At 37.3% G+C, this 15,879-nt stretch overlaps 1 protein-coding gene across 1 annotated transcript in view; it reads left to right on the top strand.

Moving 5' to 3' along the window:
• LOC136421630 (metallophosphoesterase domain-containing protein 1-like) overlaps positions 1 to 15,879 on the top strand; it is a 55,168-nt gene that overhangs the window by 18,173 nt on the left and 21,116 nt on the right. Inside the window, exon 2 of the mRNA XM_066409094.1 lies at positions 10,538 to 11,013. Within this exon, the coding sequence (XP_066265191.1) occupies positions 10,680 to 11,013 (334 nt within the window). The 5' untranslated portion in view covers positions 10,538 to 10,679. The remainder of the gene's footprint in view (positions 1 to 10,537; positions 11,014 to 15,879) is intronic.

The following is a 15,879-nucleotide window of genomic DNA, read 5'->3' as shown; positions in this document are numbered from 1 at the left end:
GATAAACTAAAGGCTTAGTGTTGGGCTTCAATTCAAAGGCATTACATTACAAAGATTGTGACAGACAGTCATATTAACAAGTATCAGATGACCTTTTAGTGCAAGCTTAAGGTATATGGAATCAAATTTGATCAAATTGATAATGAATCACATTCATATCATTATATTTCTTTCTATAGATGGTGAAATTTAGATTCTGAAGTGATTTTTGTCAGAGATGAAGATTGTTTGACAACATATGATTGTAAGAGGGACTGATTTATATTATTACCATGTGTTAAGTATCAAATGCCTTTGATTATTTTGATCTCAATCTGTTTTCTAACAGCTCTCGAAATCATATTTGTTTAGCTGTCATTCCTTCTTAATAGTTGCTTTGCACAGTACAATGAGAAAATAATCATAATTGTGATAATCACATTCATTTTTGTGCTAGCTTAGGATGTTTGGCAGCTCTGGATGAGGACCTATACTGGTTTTCGATGTGATAGATAATGAAGTTATAAGTCTATAATCAGTGACTCTTGTTGGAAGCATATAATGTACGGTTGTGTCCAAGGGTTGTGGAGTTGCATATTTGCCCTATGCTTGTACTTCAGCAATGCTACCTTCTAAGAGAATACTGACCCACATTCATGTATTTCTACCATGAGACTCTACAGAAATGTGATGTCAATGGGGGTCATAGGTGCCTGGGAATCTCAGTCACTTTGTTCTTCAGAAGCATCCAGAACAAATGCAGCCAACCATGTCTACCAATATGCAAAAGGTTGTGCATGTTTGCCCTATGCTTGCACTGCAGCTATATGTTACCTTTTAAGTCCCTCCCTACCCAATTCAAACATCCTTGCACAAATTGAGGTCCAGTGGGCTGACTCTGAGGCAAATGGAATCGGGCACTTTTATGTGAAAAGGCCCCGAAGCCTGCTATCTGGTGAGATGAGAAGGCATTACTTCACAACCTTTAATTTGTCGAACTACACATAAAAGTGTTATCTATTAATCTATACTGTGGTTGGATTAAAGGAGGGTTGGCATTAGTCACATGAGTCACAGCATTTTCTTATCGAACTGAAAAAAACTGTTCATTGAAAGCTTGATTTAAGTGTTATTCATTATTCTATACTGTGGTTGGATTAAAAGAAGGGTTGGCATTAGTCACACGAGTCACAGTGTTTTCTTACCAAACTGAAAAGAATTGTCCATTGAAAGCTTGATTGATGTTACCGTATGCTTTGTTAGAGGTAGAATGTTTTATGTATTGCTTGATTACATCTTATGTCTTAGACAGTTTTATTTGTTATTCGCAGGTCATGTTTATGTGTCAATATATCAAAATACAGTCAAACCTGTCTAAAGTTTTAGCTTAAGGAACTTTAGGAAAATGGTCACAGTGGACAGGTGGTCACTATGTAGACATGATTCTTAATGCTTAAAAGTTTGCTTAATGGTGAAATTTATCTAAAATACAACCAAAATAGTGGGCATAAATCATCATGGTCATCCATGTAGGTTTGACTGAAGGTTGAAAACTGTTTGCTGATACAAAGTATTAATTTCCTTTCGTAAGGAATTCTACCATTTTTACTGTAGACTAGCTGTAGTGTCAGTTTTTCTTCGCAGCAAATTCAAGCTGCAGAGGGTTGCAATTTTCCCTTTTCCCTTGTCTACCACTCAATGTCCAAACCCAACATGAGTCCCTCTTTGAAATTCAAAAAGTAAGATTGTGGAAAGTAGGCAAAAGGTAAAGCATGAGGGCTCGAGAAGAATACAAAATTTACTGGAGAACGTTACATGTATTCTGGTTTCATATCCTGCAAGATTTCCCGCAGACTGATCCAGTAATAATCAATAAAGGTCGTAGGTATTATGTCGCTGGAGGCAAGCGTCCGATTACTGCTCATTCACTCTGACAGCTATCCGATGGGCAGTTCCAATGGGCAATGGGAGTCCGTACCTTGGGGAAAATGGTATAGATGCTCTGCGTATAGGATGCCACTTTTTTTCTGTTTCAATTTTATTTTGTGATTAGTGGAGTGATGGATGGCTTTAGGGGTGTAAAGTTTTGGTCTTTTGGGATTGAAATACGTCTTATTTCTGCTATATGAATTTTATTCATTGTATCCAGCAAATATTCTTTTAGGTTGCATAATTGTTCATATTTTTTCTAAAATTCCTGAATAATTTTCTTTCTGCCAATTGAAAGTTTCAGGTATATCTGTATCTATATAGCCGGTATAACCAATCTTCGGCGTAACACATCAGCTTCTATGTCTGTATAGCCGGTATACCCGCCCTTTGGTTTTACACACCAGCTTTGCAGGCATGTGGTGCAGCAGCAGCTGGATATATTAGACTGAATGTGGTTGTTGTTTTGAGCCTTGGTCTTAGAACGATGTGTTTCTGTTCTCTGACAAAGGAGACACAAAGCCTACCATATGAAAAGGCACATCATCTCGGATTACTTCTGAGAAAGGTTGGCTTATTCTCAAGACACTTTCAAGTGTTTCTTAATGGTCTGGCTGTGGATTTAAGTGGAGTGAAAGCCATTCTAACTACCAGCCAAGTTTTTGGAGGTCTTGAAAGCTTTTAATGGATTAGCGACACTGACGAAAGTAATCATTGTACTTTAACTGCCAAAAAATAAGATCAGTCTCTAAATTCTCCCTACTTTATATCAAGTTTTTCACAATAAGCTCAAGGAAAACTCTAGTGGTTAGGTCTAGTGAGAAATGCTGTCACCATCTGTGCTGTGATAAAGCTTGCACGCCAATAAGTCTGTTTGGTGTGTACGAGGATAGCATTTTAAGTACGTCATTGTAAACTGTTTTGATACACAAAGTAAGGAACAAAGTTGGAAATATAATCTGAAGTGTAGCAAAAGTGACAAAACAAGTAAACCATTCTTACTTTAAAAAAGTAATGACTCTACATGTAATAAATGCTGGTTAGATTTGTTTTCCGCTTAGAACTTTATATCACAATACATACATGTAGTTGTCATGTTTCCCTGTCCAAGATTAGGTGAAATTTTTTTTCAAATTGTATATTTGTTCCCAAATATATCTTTTCAATATTTTTTTTTGGTTTGGAATAAAGATTGTCATCCCATCAATACAGCAATAATGATGTGCAATCTGTGCAAAATGTTTTGTATAACATGAATGTCAGAATTTGTTACGCCAAAAACAATTACTCATTGACAAGCAACTGAATAAGATTTTGAAACAGTCAGACAGCATCCACTATCTTTCGTCAGACTGTCACTGATGCTGTCTGAAATGTCTGACTGTTTCAAAATTTTATCCAGTTGCTAATGTCATAATGAGTAATTTTTTTGGGCATTTCTAATTACCTGGATGTCTGACCTTCATCAATGTCTCACAATTTGTTGTTTGAACTGTTGGTTCCTTTTTGGCCCCCTCATGAAAATGTGACTCTTCTAGAAATTATAGAACTTCAGAACACATTTTTATGATGGTGGTATAGTCCCATACTAGATCTGACAATTCCCACTATGTGGCATAGGTCCAAACTATGATTACTCATATCAAATCAATAAAACTGCATCAGACAGACAACCAATTTTGTAGAAAAGTACTTACCGCAGACAGAATTATTTTCCAGTCTATCTAATAGTATGAAACTTGTGAATAGTCCCATAGATTTCATACTTTCCACTGTTTGGCATAGGTCCAAACAGGTATAGCTCATATGAAATCAATACTATTTGATATGTGAATAGATCCCTCGAGTGTTGGCCTACGTGCTAGCAGTCTTGTCCACAAGGTGCTTAAGGGACTGGAAAAGTAGAAAGAGAGTTAGAATTATCACTTTTTTGTGTTCAATTCTTTATATATCATTCTATTTATTAATTGTTCAGACTCCTGGGTGGCCATTCAGCTTCAAACAAACCGGTTTTGAAGGCCAGTTTACACATCAGAACATACATGTAAACAATGCAAACTTAAATTGAAAACACAAGTAACAATTTATCGAAATCAATTGGTTGAAACTTTTGTAGCAAAACAATAAATCAAACATAGATTATAACTTACAGAGCTTAGAATAAAGAACTATAACTAGGTAATATTTCACTCAGAAGATTTAGTATTTGAACAAGGTTAAAAGCTTAGATTCAATTTATCAGTCCTCAATAGCAATGGAATTTTGAGGAGATCTCCAAGAACCAAGATTGCATTTATCCCAATTTTAGATTGATTTGATTGATTCAGTTTCTTGGCCACTGACTTTTAGGGCAGTATTAGATTTGTATGTTCTACTTTGGCTTTGTGAGAACTAGAACTCAGATTCTTGCTTCTTCACCCATAACTATTAACATCACAGCAAATGTGCTGTGTCATCAGGCATGATTGTAGAACATCGTGCGTCACATGCTCAGATAACGCATTTTGTGGGAAATTGTCGCCGCAGACGCCGTTTACTTTCTGGCCCGGCTCCAAATTTCATCAGAACCAAATGGTTTGGATTGGATAAGAGCGTGCCTTTTCCAAGAACATGTTTTCCCACAAGGACACTTATCTAAACGTCAAACCCTTTTACTGGTCCCCTGTTTAAATGTATCCCCGGTACCATCCTTTGTAGTTGTGAGGGAGCAAGTTTGGGAGCCCCTGCATGAGTAAACTAGATAGGATGGCACCCAGGGTAGTTTAAATGTGGTCTTTACGGTATATATGGACATGGAAGTGTCATCAAATGTCACATTCAATGTAATTTTGTAAGATTGCTGCTGCAGTATTGATTTTGATGTGGGTTCCCTTATTGTAGCTTGGATTCGGTAGGTCATGCGTTCTATCCTTGGCAGAGGCATACAAGCAAAGGCTTCAAAAATGGTTATTGTCTACTTGAGATTTTTTTTTCCTTTTAGTGCTCTACCTGAAAAACATAGATCAGAAAAAAAATTGCACATAGATTGTCCAAAGTAGTATGAACAAATGAGTGAGTTTATCCCTCCATTGGCCTGATGCAGTTGAAGAAAACAATGTTGTGCAGTCAATGTCACTAAAACTATTAGGCATGTGAAAGTCACGTGATAGAGGCAATTGACAACAATGTCTTCATGTAGTTGTTGAGTTATATCAAACTTAGCCCTCCTTAAACTAATAAGAGTTTCAAACCGTGAATCACCATGATAGATACATGTAGATTAGATAACAAACAAAGCTTTGACGTCAGCTACTTTTAAAAGATACTAGCTATCGTGAGAGTTGAAAAACTGATGAAATACATCATGTATGACGCCTCAAGCTAACTTGTTTTTACACTAATGTCTTACAGCTTCAGGAGTTTATTCTCTTGTATTGCTGGATGTAAACTTATTTCACTGGTTTGTATAAAGGAGAGTCATGACTAAGGATCATATTTATGTTGTTCTTTATTGCTCATGAGAACTGACTTTTGCATATTACGCCTTGACATGTGGACATGATACAAAGTGGACAATAATTGGTAGCGCTTTATAACCGGTGGCTCTACGTTACCTAACATCAAAGTAACAATTGAAATCATATGTAACATAATAGATTATAATAGTAGTACTTTCCCTAGGGATCCATGGTAATATCTGTAATTGTGAAGGATAATCATACATGTTATAAGCCATTGATGCCATTTTATTCCATCATAATTATTATGTAACATCATTGACATTGACGCATATGCAAAATTGCCATAATTGTACATTGTACATGTATTGAAGCGTCAAATGTTAAAGTATCTTGTGCGACCCTTGGCTTTTTGGCTTGCTAAATATTTTATGCAGTGGATCATTTTCCAAGGACAGCTGTCACCTATGCCAATCTACTTTAGAATCTATTCAGTGAACGAGGCATGAAATATCAAGCTATCGCTTTCTTGTCATTCTCATGTTGGGGCCCGATATATACTGGCTCAATTTGTACATAACTAGCATTTTCGGATGCTTGCGTTTGAGAGTATGGCTGTACCAAAAATCCTTTTTTTTTTGCATTGATGTGCTGGTAATAGTTCTAACCAGGGAAGTCCATATACATGTACCTCAACTGATAACAGCTCTACAGATGAGCTACTGGTTCCAATTACAGTTGCTAATTTTCCCCGGTTCAATCTTGGGCCAGGACATCTTGGTTGGGCTGCACCCATCTTTTGGAAGGGACGTAAAATGCAGGTCCTGTGTTCGAAGAGGTGCCTAGAATATTAAAGGGGAAGGGCTAGCAACCCCTCCCTGTTAAGATATACCCTGCTACTGAAAAAGCAAAGGAACTTGCTGCCCTATGCACTAGGAACTACAATGGTCTGGATGAAGGAATGATTTGTTGTAACCTCAGTCTTACCTTCTACATGTACCTACTCAGCCATTAACATCCCTCAATCTTAAAAGCAACACCTCTTTCCATCCACATACATGTACATTGCTCCCATTATGTCTTCTTATTCCCCTGATAGAATGGGTGCTTTTAGAAACTGACCATTCTTCATGTTGATTAATGGAAAATGAACGCGCCATTGGACATTAACTATCGCAAACCCTCCCCTCTAGAACCCAAGCCTGCTAGGTGAAGAAAAGGCTTGCATTCTAGCAAATGGCCTTCTGAGAAAACCACCCACTTAAATGTCAACACCCACAAAGACATTGTTGCTTTTGAGTCGTATAGTCCCAGTTGCGTCAATAAACGACAAAACATCTATATCTTGACACTTTGTGGGAACCACTTTTGTTGGCTTTCTCAACTGGGAACAAAGTGGCCATGATGAAAATGGGGAAGCCAACCTCCCTTTCCCGTAGAGAAATATAGCAGCTCATTCAGCAGCGACAGGAAACGTAATGTTTTGCCCGCATGTTTGAGACAGATAAGTTCAGGAGAGTGTTCAGAAACTACTTCCCTGCAAGGTTTTATCAGTTAATATTGTATACTGTCTGTAGTTTTCATATCCTGTAACTCTATGGCAGTATGTGTACATGTTTCAACTTTAATGAGGAGACCCCCAAACCAGTTAGCCTAGCTATACATGTAGGTACCATCCTTGGTAGTAACCGCTGGCTCAATCGTTTCGCCTGCTAAAAACTCTCTGGTTAGCAGGCGAAACGATTTTGCCAGTGGTTAGTACGGAGGGTGGTACTCAGGCTTGAAATCATTGGGAATGTTTCATGATGATTTGAAGCTCTTTCTTAATTTTTTTGGACATCTAATGATGTAATGCTCAATTGTAACCTCTTAGTACTTTATACATCATGGTAGCATTTTGTACAGTACATTTTACATCTTTCAAGCTGACATCATTGCCATTCTACCTAATGAAGGAATGATGTGCTTTGTCATACAGTGTTTTTTTATTCTGCTGCTCGTAAAGAAAGATAGCTATTGTAATATCTAATGTCGAGGCATTAAAGTGACATTAACTATTTAAAGGAGTTGGTTATCAATCCTATTCAACATTTGTTTACATATTTCATTCAGGTCATCAATCTTATGTAACCTGCAGCTGTTCAATATGTTTTTTATATCAGTTATCTTTTCCTTGACATTTCTGGATGCTTCAAAACAATAATGATCTTGTTTGTCTCCTTTAGAGTCTTAAACACACTGATATGATACAAACTCTCGAGGGAAATAAGGTCTTCAAAGAAATGAGTTGGGAAAGGATGCTGTTTGAAAAGTTTGGTGTACATGTAATTTTGTGTCTTTTATTAGTTCTACCAATCTATTTCCCATCAAATGCAATCTTATTTTCATTTCAAGGAAGAATTTCAGCCTTTTCCTCAATTTTTTTCTTTCTTGTCCATTTACCTCTTTTGTTAAAGGCTATAAAGTTATCATTTAATGCAATATCATGTTTGTGCAATATGCTCCTTCTCAGATGTCTGTGCATTATTCATGAAGCACTGCTTGTTCTAGCTTTTGAGGGTCAAGGTTTTTTTCCCTTATCAGGTACAAGCAGTTGAATAGATGGGTGCTAACACAGTGATTTCTGTGGGTATTCTATGCATTACTCACTCCGTAACTTGTATAGATGTTAGATTTGATAGGGGAAATGGCCCTATGAAATTCATGAGTTATTAGTGTGCAGTTTACTTGTGTATTCCTGGCTACCTTGGGCCTATGCTGATTTTTATAATGACAATCACTATGGTCTGAATGAATGCTCTCCTTGGTGCTGGAATGTCGACTATTGTGCACTCTGGTTTCCTTTAGAACTTCCTGTTGAAGCAGGCTTTAGAGTACCATTATTACGTCTCTGATTGCTGTATCATCCATTTTTGGTGGTATTATACTGTTAGTAGTGTGATATATTTTCTGATATGATATAAAATCATATATCATGCTCAGAACATTGTTCATGTCTTTCACGCAGCACCCTGGTGCCCCATAGTTTGTTTTTCCTAACACTGATAAGCTTGCATAGAATAATTATAGACAAGATCTTTCTGACTTCTCAGTCATTTTCTCGGCATGTTTTCCTGGCTGTTTGCGATAAACAGGCCACCTGGAAACCTAAAGGTTGGCTTGAAGAATGGATCGAAGTGAGTTGTTGACAGTTTTGGGCCGTGAAAGTTTACTCTAAGGCAAACAGACTATTGTAGATGGCAATTTTCCAGGCCGAGGATTACCGTGACCCTGAAAAATCTTAATCTTCTCCCTGCTGAGGTAGCTGTTTGTCTAGGCACCAAATTGGTTGTGGGATTAGGTAGAAGGTAGAAGGTTTATCTCTGTTTACCTTGTGGTCTTTCATGGCATTAGATAAAGACACACAGTCTGGTTCAAAAGACATTTGTTTGGGGCATGTATCTTTCATTTTGCCCTACCTGACACATACTTTGTCCCACTCTTTAGATAACTGGAGCATGTGTATAATCCTTTGTCCCGATTTTTAGAAAACTGGAGCATGTCTTTTGCACACTTTGTCCCAATTTTTAGATAACTGGAGCATATCTACATCGTAGTACAAGTGTACATGTATAGATACTTTGTTCCAATTTTTGGATAACTGGAGCATATCTACATGTGTACATGTATAGATACTTTGTGGCAATTTTTAGAAAACTGCATGGAGCATATGTATATATTTGCCCCACTTTTAAAGTAACTGGAGTGTTGAGACAAAATAAAAATGTCAACAAGATAAAACCTTGAAAAATGTTTGAAAAACTCCAAATTCCAAATTTCTAACTTGCTGAACAATAAAAAAAATCATAGACGAAAGTATAGTCAGATCTAAATTGTTTATAATTTCATAACATAGATTTTGAAAAAGCTTGCTTGTATATGAAGTTGTAAAGATTGCCATGACAAAGGGATTGCTTTTGAAACAATTCCAAATAAAAGGCAGAGTTTAATCATAAATTGATCATGATCATAATATACAAGATAAACATGTATGGGATGCACCTGGACTGTTACCATTGCCGCAAACTGTGTACTGTTATTGAGACAGACAAGAAACGCCTGCAATGAACTGGCATGAAGAATTACAGTAGCTTCCCAGAAAAGTTAGAGTTGTCCCACTAAGTCTATGATTGAAGATGCTATTAGGAACCTTTAACACTAACACCAATACTCGAGGACTGATGAATTGAAAAATACCGCAGTTACACTTTCTTTCCATCCTTTGAGAAAATGCCAGAGCAGCATTCGGGTCAACTGTCCCATTTGTCATCCTTTAGAAGTTGGAGACAAGTCTTAGATCTCAATAGCTCTAAGTGGATAGTTTCTCAAGATGTCAGCTACAGTGTCTAGGTACTTGTGGAGGTGTGACAAGTTTACTTGTCTTGTAGATTAAGACGAAACAGGTTACAGGAACAATTTACACACTCCGTTACTTCTTTTATCTTTCTTCACAAAGGAAAGACAAGTGAGAATACTTTGTTTCAATTTCTTAGGAGATAAGATGGTAAAGCACCTGTCCTGTAGTCAAGACGGATCATCTACAAACTTTACAGTAAGAAGTTGAATACTTAGAGGGGTGATACATGGTCAATGATGGGTGCTATTTGAACAAATGGCTTTTGGAACAAAGTGTGCTTATCTAGCTGAATTATTCACTCTAGAATGAAATTACATCTTCTAAATCTGGTTATATATGCTGATATGCTTATCTAGCATCTTTAAGTCATTCTCCTTGCATCACTCTAAGGCTCTCTACATCCTTCGTGACAAATAGCCGTCAGCTAGAGGAATTGGGTCTTCTGAAATGGGTGAATTATGCAAATGTTGTTAACCAACATTTAAACATGTCAGACTTTGAGCAGAATGTTGCTATCATGTTATTCCTGCAAAACTGGTATTTTTTTCTGTTTTTGCATACTGAACTCCTATTGGTAGAGACTTAACTGTATACAATTTCAAAACTTTATTAATGCAATGTACTAGTAGATATATCTGAAGAATAAGGAACATGATACAAGTTGTTTTTGTGAAGTACTTGTCTATATGGTATAGCTATGAAACATACCCACAATGAAAGACTGCTTTGTCTAGAGATTTGTATTTTTTCCGAAACCATCATAGATACATAACAGTTATTTCTCTTCTCTCTGTAGGTTGCCACCTGAAGGAGTTTTTACCAAATGAGCTTTTTGTCACCAAACTTGACCAATACATCCGAGCACCACAATAAAGGAAGCCGTCCAAATACCCAGACTTTTTCCCCACCCATGTTTCTGACTGTCCCGGCTTTTATTCATGTCCATCCGCCGAACATTATCCAAGATCTCCCGTAGAGTCATGTCATCCGACTCGGACCACAAGTCCGCCACGTTGGACGCCGACCCGCTGGCGGCGCAACCGCAGAAAGCGTGGGACCAACGGAAAGTGGTGCAGACCGCAGCGAAGGTTGAGCCGGTTCCCTTCGACAAGGAGAAACCGCCCGGACATATAAGGTTTGTCTGCGTGTCGGATACGCACTCAAGGAGCGACAGGATGGGAACGATTCCGGACGGGGACGTCTTACTCCACGCGGGAGATTTCACCGACCTTGGACACTTGCAGAAAGTGAAGGACTTCAACACTTGGTTAGGTGGGTGCATATTTATTAGTCTTCCTTTGCAACATATGAAATAGTTTTCAAAGCAAAATGTATTAGATAAACCTTTACTTATCACATTTGTGGATGATCTAACATCTATTAACATAATTTCACCTGGGTACATAATTCTACCACCCTGAAAAGATACGTGCAAACAGATCTCCAACCCAACTTCCCCCAGTATAATGCACTCTTGTATATCTAAACTGTGCATACCTGGGAGGTGCTGAACTAGAGATCTCTCAAACCCACTGTTTTTCAAAGTTGCGGATTTATGTAAACCTGAGATTAATGTTAATGGAGGTTAGATACCAATAGTTCAAAATATAGGATCTACCCAAGACTATTCTACATCCTACAAAAAGTCCCACACTGTACAGAAAGTTATGGGTGGAACGTGTATAGCATGTGTACCACTTTTCCATTTAACCAAGACAGATCTAGTGCATATGTAGTGGCAGGTTTGAATCCCAGTGGGTACTTTAACCTCTGGCATATCATTTATCATGTATGTTGGTGTCAAACCTTTTAAATTATCTGACATTTTTCTTATGCTTGATAAAAATAAATCTGACAGGACACCCCTGTAGCTGTCATAACATAACTATCGTAAGTGAAACAATCAATGGAAAAGGTAATAAGAGATGGCAGACTTCACCCCTTCAAGTAGGTCAGCGACACACTCAGGCAGACATGCCAAAAACAATACTTGGCTCCCTCATGGCTTATTAAGTGCTACATTTATTTTAGCAGCTCTCTTTAAATTCACTGTATTCTTATTTGGTAGTCTCAGGGTACACTATGCAATTACTGTATGACAGTTAATATATACATACATTGATCGTCTGAAGCAAAGAAACAGCCATCATCATATATATACAACTGTAGTCAAACTTGCTCAGATACATTTGTAACTCTCAGAAAAAGGTTTCAGCCATATAAATTATATTTGACAATTACAAGATAGGATAATGTTGTCTTGAGGAGTATAGTGAGGTGACATTAGCTTTTATAACATGAAAGGTCATAAAGTTCATACTAAAACACTGTGTGACACATTGGGGTTCAAAATATGCTTTTATAGGTACGGCTTTTAATGTTATGGGCCAGACAAGAAATGTGACCCCTATACATATCTGTCCTCTTCCATGGAGATGTTTTAGGTCGCATAATTCGTGCACAGAATGAATCAACAAGATATAGATGGATTTCTTCCTTTTTTTACAAAATGTTTTTAAAATGCTTTTAAAAAAGGCAGTTTTAGACAGTAGCAATCTATATCAAAACTACTTCAAGATTTTTTTTATTAGTATTGAATAGACAAAATCTATAGATGTTAAGCAAATTTTGCTTCAAATTCTTAACACACAACCCTCCTTCATCTCTTTAAGAAGACGATCTTGAACCTACCTTACGGTTACCATTTTAGTGAAGGTGTGTGGGTTCATGCTAAGTTTAAAACCAATGCTGTCACCTTTGTGAGATTTCCTTGAAGCTCAGTAATTTTTCTTAGAATGCTCTTGATATTGAACAACTCAAGAATGCCTCATGTCGATGAAGGTTAGACATCCAGGTAATAAAATACACAATGTAACAATTACTCACGAAACTGGATAGATTTTGAAAACAGTCAAAAATTTCAGGTAGCATCCACTCCCTTTCATCATGCAGTAACTGGGCAAGATTCCTGGTTCGTAAGGTTTTCAGCAAAACAATGATTTGATATCCAAATAAACTAAATACAAACTTTCGACAGTCCAATAGGAAAAAAAAGACATCGTTAATACAAAGTTGTTTTTTGAGTACAGGAGCTAATGTTGGCTCGTTGGTGTGGTAGGGCTGGAGTTTGAAAATGCTTCAGTTGACATCACTTTGCACGTAGCCAACTTGTCTGCTGATGTGATCTTGCAAAGACATCTGCCCTCCAATGTCAGAGTTTCTCCAGCTGAGTTGTCAGACTACTGATAATGTAGAAGAGAGATCCTGACCTAAGCAGTGATTGTCAGCATTTTGGATGTAATCTTTCCATTTGTGTCAATCAACCCCTCTGTGACACCCTTAGGAGAGACACGGAACTCAGAAGCACAGTTGATTTAAGAATGGTGGACAGGGATGAGTGGTATAAGATGATCCAGGTTTCTTGAATTGTCATCTTAAGATGCTCTTGAGAGCGATGAACCCGTTTCTTATAAATGTTCTCATATATCTCGGTGATGCTGAAAAAAAATTCTCAAAAGGGAAGTTAGCATTTGCAACATCAGTGCTCATAATTCTGCCAGGTATCCAAAGATTGCCACCTCAAAAAAATTCAATTCGAAAAGATTATTCTACTAAATGCAGCATCAGCAATCCCTGAGGTATGTACTTGTACACTTCAGAAGGGTTCAAGACATTCAAGGTCTTGAGACATGACGTCATAGTCTGGAACCCTTCGGTTCACTTCACACAGCTCCAGGGCTCTCTCCAGTTCTTGATGTTTATCGGTCCAGTTGGTTTGATGAAGCAGAGCTCTGTATTGAGTGCCAAAGGCATGACAAATCTAGGGGGATTTTTCCTCAGAAAATTTGAACTTGGACCATTTTGGGCAGTAAATTTCATGTCGCTTTAATTGAAGTTTTGTGGCACCTGTCCAAAATATTGTGAAGTTTTCATATATGTCAGATTCAACCATAGTCTGTGTATGCATCATGTATTACAATGCAGCTTTCCAGTGCTTTTATAAAAGGCAAAAACACAACTACACAATTTCTTTTGAAACATACAAATTTGTTTTTATACTGGTACTAAAAAAAAAAATTCTGACAAATGCTGACTCAAACTTGCCCAGAAGATTTAAAACTTTGGTAAAAATACTGCCTGCAAGAAAAGATAAAAGTTGTGAAAAGTATGATACAAATTCAAGGACAGAACGTTGTTGGCTGACCTTCTTCTGTCATTGGAGAGATACGTTTTAAGCTGTACAAGCTAAATGGACTTAACAATCGTGTTATTGTTGTAAAAAGGGCATAGAGAAGATCATAAAATCATTCCCTACCACTTCACACACGAAACAGAATTCCTAGCAGAGTAGCACATGCGAGACACCTCATATCGTATTCTACTACCTGAGTGTTCACTTTAATGCACCCACAAAGGGCATATCACAGGAACCCATCCATCGAGTATTTTCTACCGTTGAAATATTTATGAATCTACCTCAGATTTCTGCAACTCAATATAGCTCAGATAATGGGTATATATTTCAAGTCTTCATCCTCTTTCATAAGTTTGTGTGGAAGCACTCCATTTTTGAGAAAATTACCATCCGTTCAATTTTCACACTGCTTAAAGTTATCAGATTACTATACGGAAAAAAGTGTCCCATACAGTTTGTGCAATGTAATTCTGACCGCTTTTCAACATGACCCTTCCATAGCTATAGTAGGCTTTTAGTCCTAATGGCTTTTTCCAAGCTAGTAGTAGGTACATTGTATTCATTATTTTTCCATAAGAGATTTGCAATTCAAAGTCACTTGAATTATTCTGAATGTCATGATGCCCTTGATATATTTTGCTTGGTCAGGAAAATTGGCAGGTTTCTGAATCAGAGAGAAGAAATTATGAAGAATATGATTTAGGAAGCAATTGCATAGTGCAAATTAATTCTGCCATAGTCAAATGGACAACTTTAATCCAGTTTCTGTGATAAGTTTTATCTAAGGTTGATAAGTTTTATCTAAGGTTCTTAATGATAAGATATGTATGTTGTAAAAATATCATAATAAGATATATATGCTGCTGATATCAGTTATTGTTTCCAGTCTTCTTGAAAACAAATTCTAACCAATTTTTCTGATCTTATCTTTGATAAACACCAAACTAACGTATTGGCAACATCCCTTATATGCAATAATGCTCATGTAGCTATACATAGTATAGATTGAAGGCTTTTAGTTCAAAAATTCTGTATGCAACATCCTGTTTTTCATCCTAAGCATCTTTTGATGTTCGCAATGTATTGATTTTGGCCATAGGTTGAGGAATGGACCGCCTTGAAGTGTAATTTAGAACTGCATTGGATTCAGCACCGAGGAGAGGGATCAATGCTTCAGACTTATGCAGTGTAAATCAGATGTGGCTGTTAGCACCCTCCTGTTACACTGATTGTAATCCCTAATAAATTACAGCTCATGGTGTTGGCATGTCATTTCAGCACTGTCTGGTGTCTACATGAATAACACATAACCACAATTTACAATGATGAATTGATTGTGTCAACTCTGAAGACACGTCAAAGTTGTATGTGTGTGCCTAGTGGCACGTAGGTCAGCTAGTTTTTTGCTATTTCAGTAGCAGGGTATTTTTTACAGGGAGCGGTGGCAAGCCCTTCCCCTTTAACTTGCTTGCACCTACTCGAACACGGGACCCCCATTTTATGTTTTAGTTTATGAAAGACTGTCGCAGCTTCAATCAAAATGCCCTTCCCAGGATTTGTTTCCTTAACAAAATTTTAGAAATACATTTTTTAAAAATCTCTCACTAACACTCACTATCTGGTCTTTAGTTTCCTATCTTTTGGGGGTGAGGTGTTTTTGTACTCTTAGATATCGATGATAAAACAATAAATGCATGGACATGTAATACTTAAATTCTATCAATACGTCTGCCTTTTATCATATACACTTGTATGCGGCGGAGAATTATGTGCAGACACGTTGATTGCAAGCATTCTTGCACTGCAGCAAACTTAATCCCAGTTGAAGATTACTTCTGAGCAGTTACTTCATGCTATGATGAGGTGAATGTGATTGCAACATGATTCACCCTCATAATCTGATATTGCAACCAAGGTCAAGTTAATGACAAGGAAAAGTTTAC

This window comes from Branchiostoma lanceolatum, chromosome 16 (assembly GCF_035083965.1).
Source record: "Branchiostoma lanceolatum isolate klBraLanc5 chromosome 16, klBraLanc5.hap2, whole genome shotgun sequence".
NCBI classification, from domain to species: Eukaryota; Metazoa; Chordata; class Leptocardii; order Amphioxiformes; family Branchiostomatidae; genus Branchiostoma; species Branchiostoma lanceolatum.
Note: the sequence above shows the minus strand (reverse complement) of the source record. Positions and strands in the feature narration are given on the sequence as shown.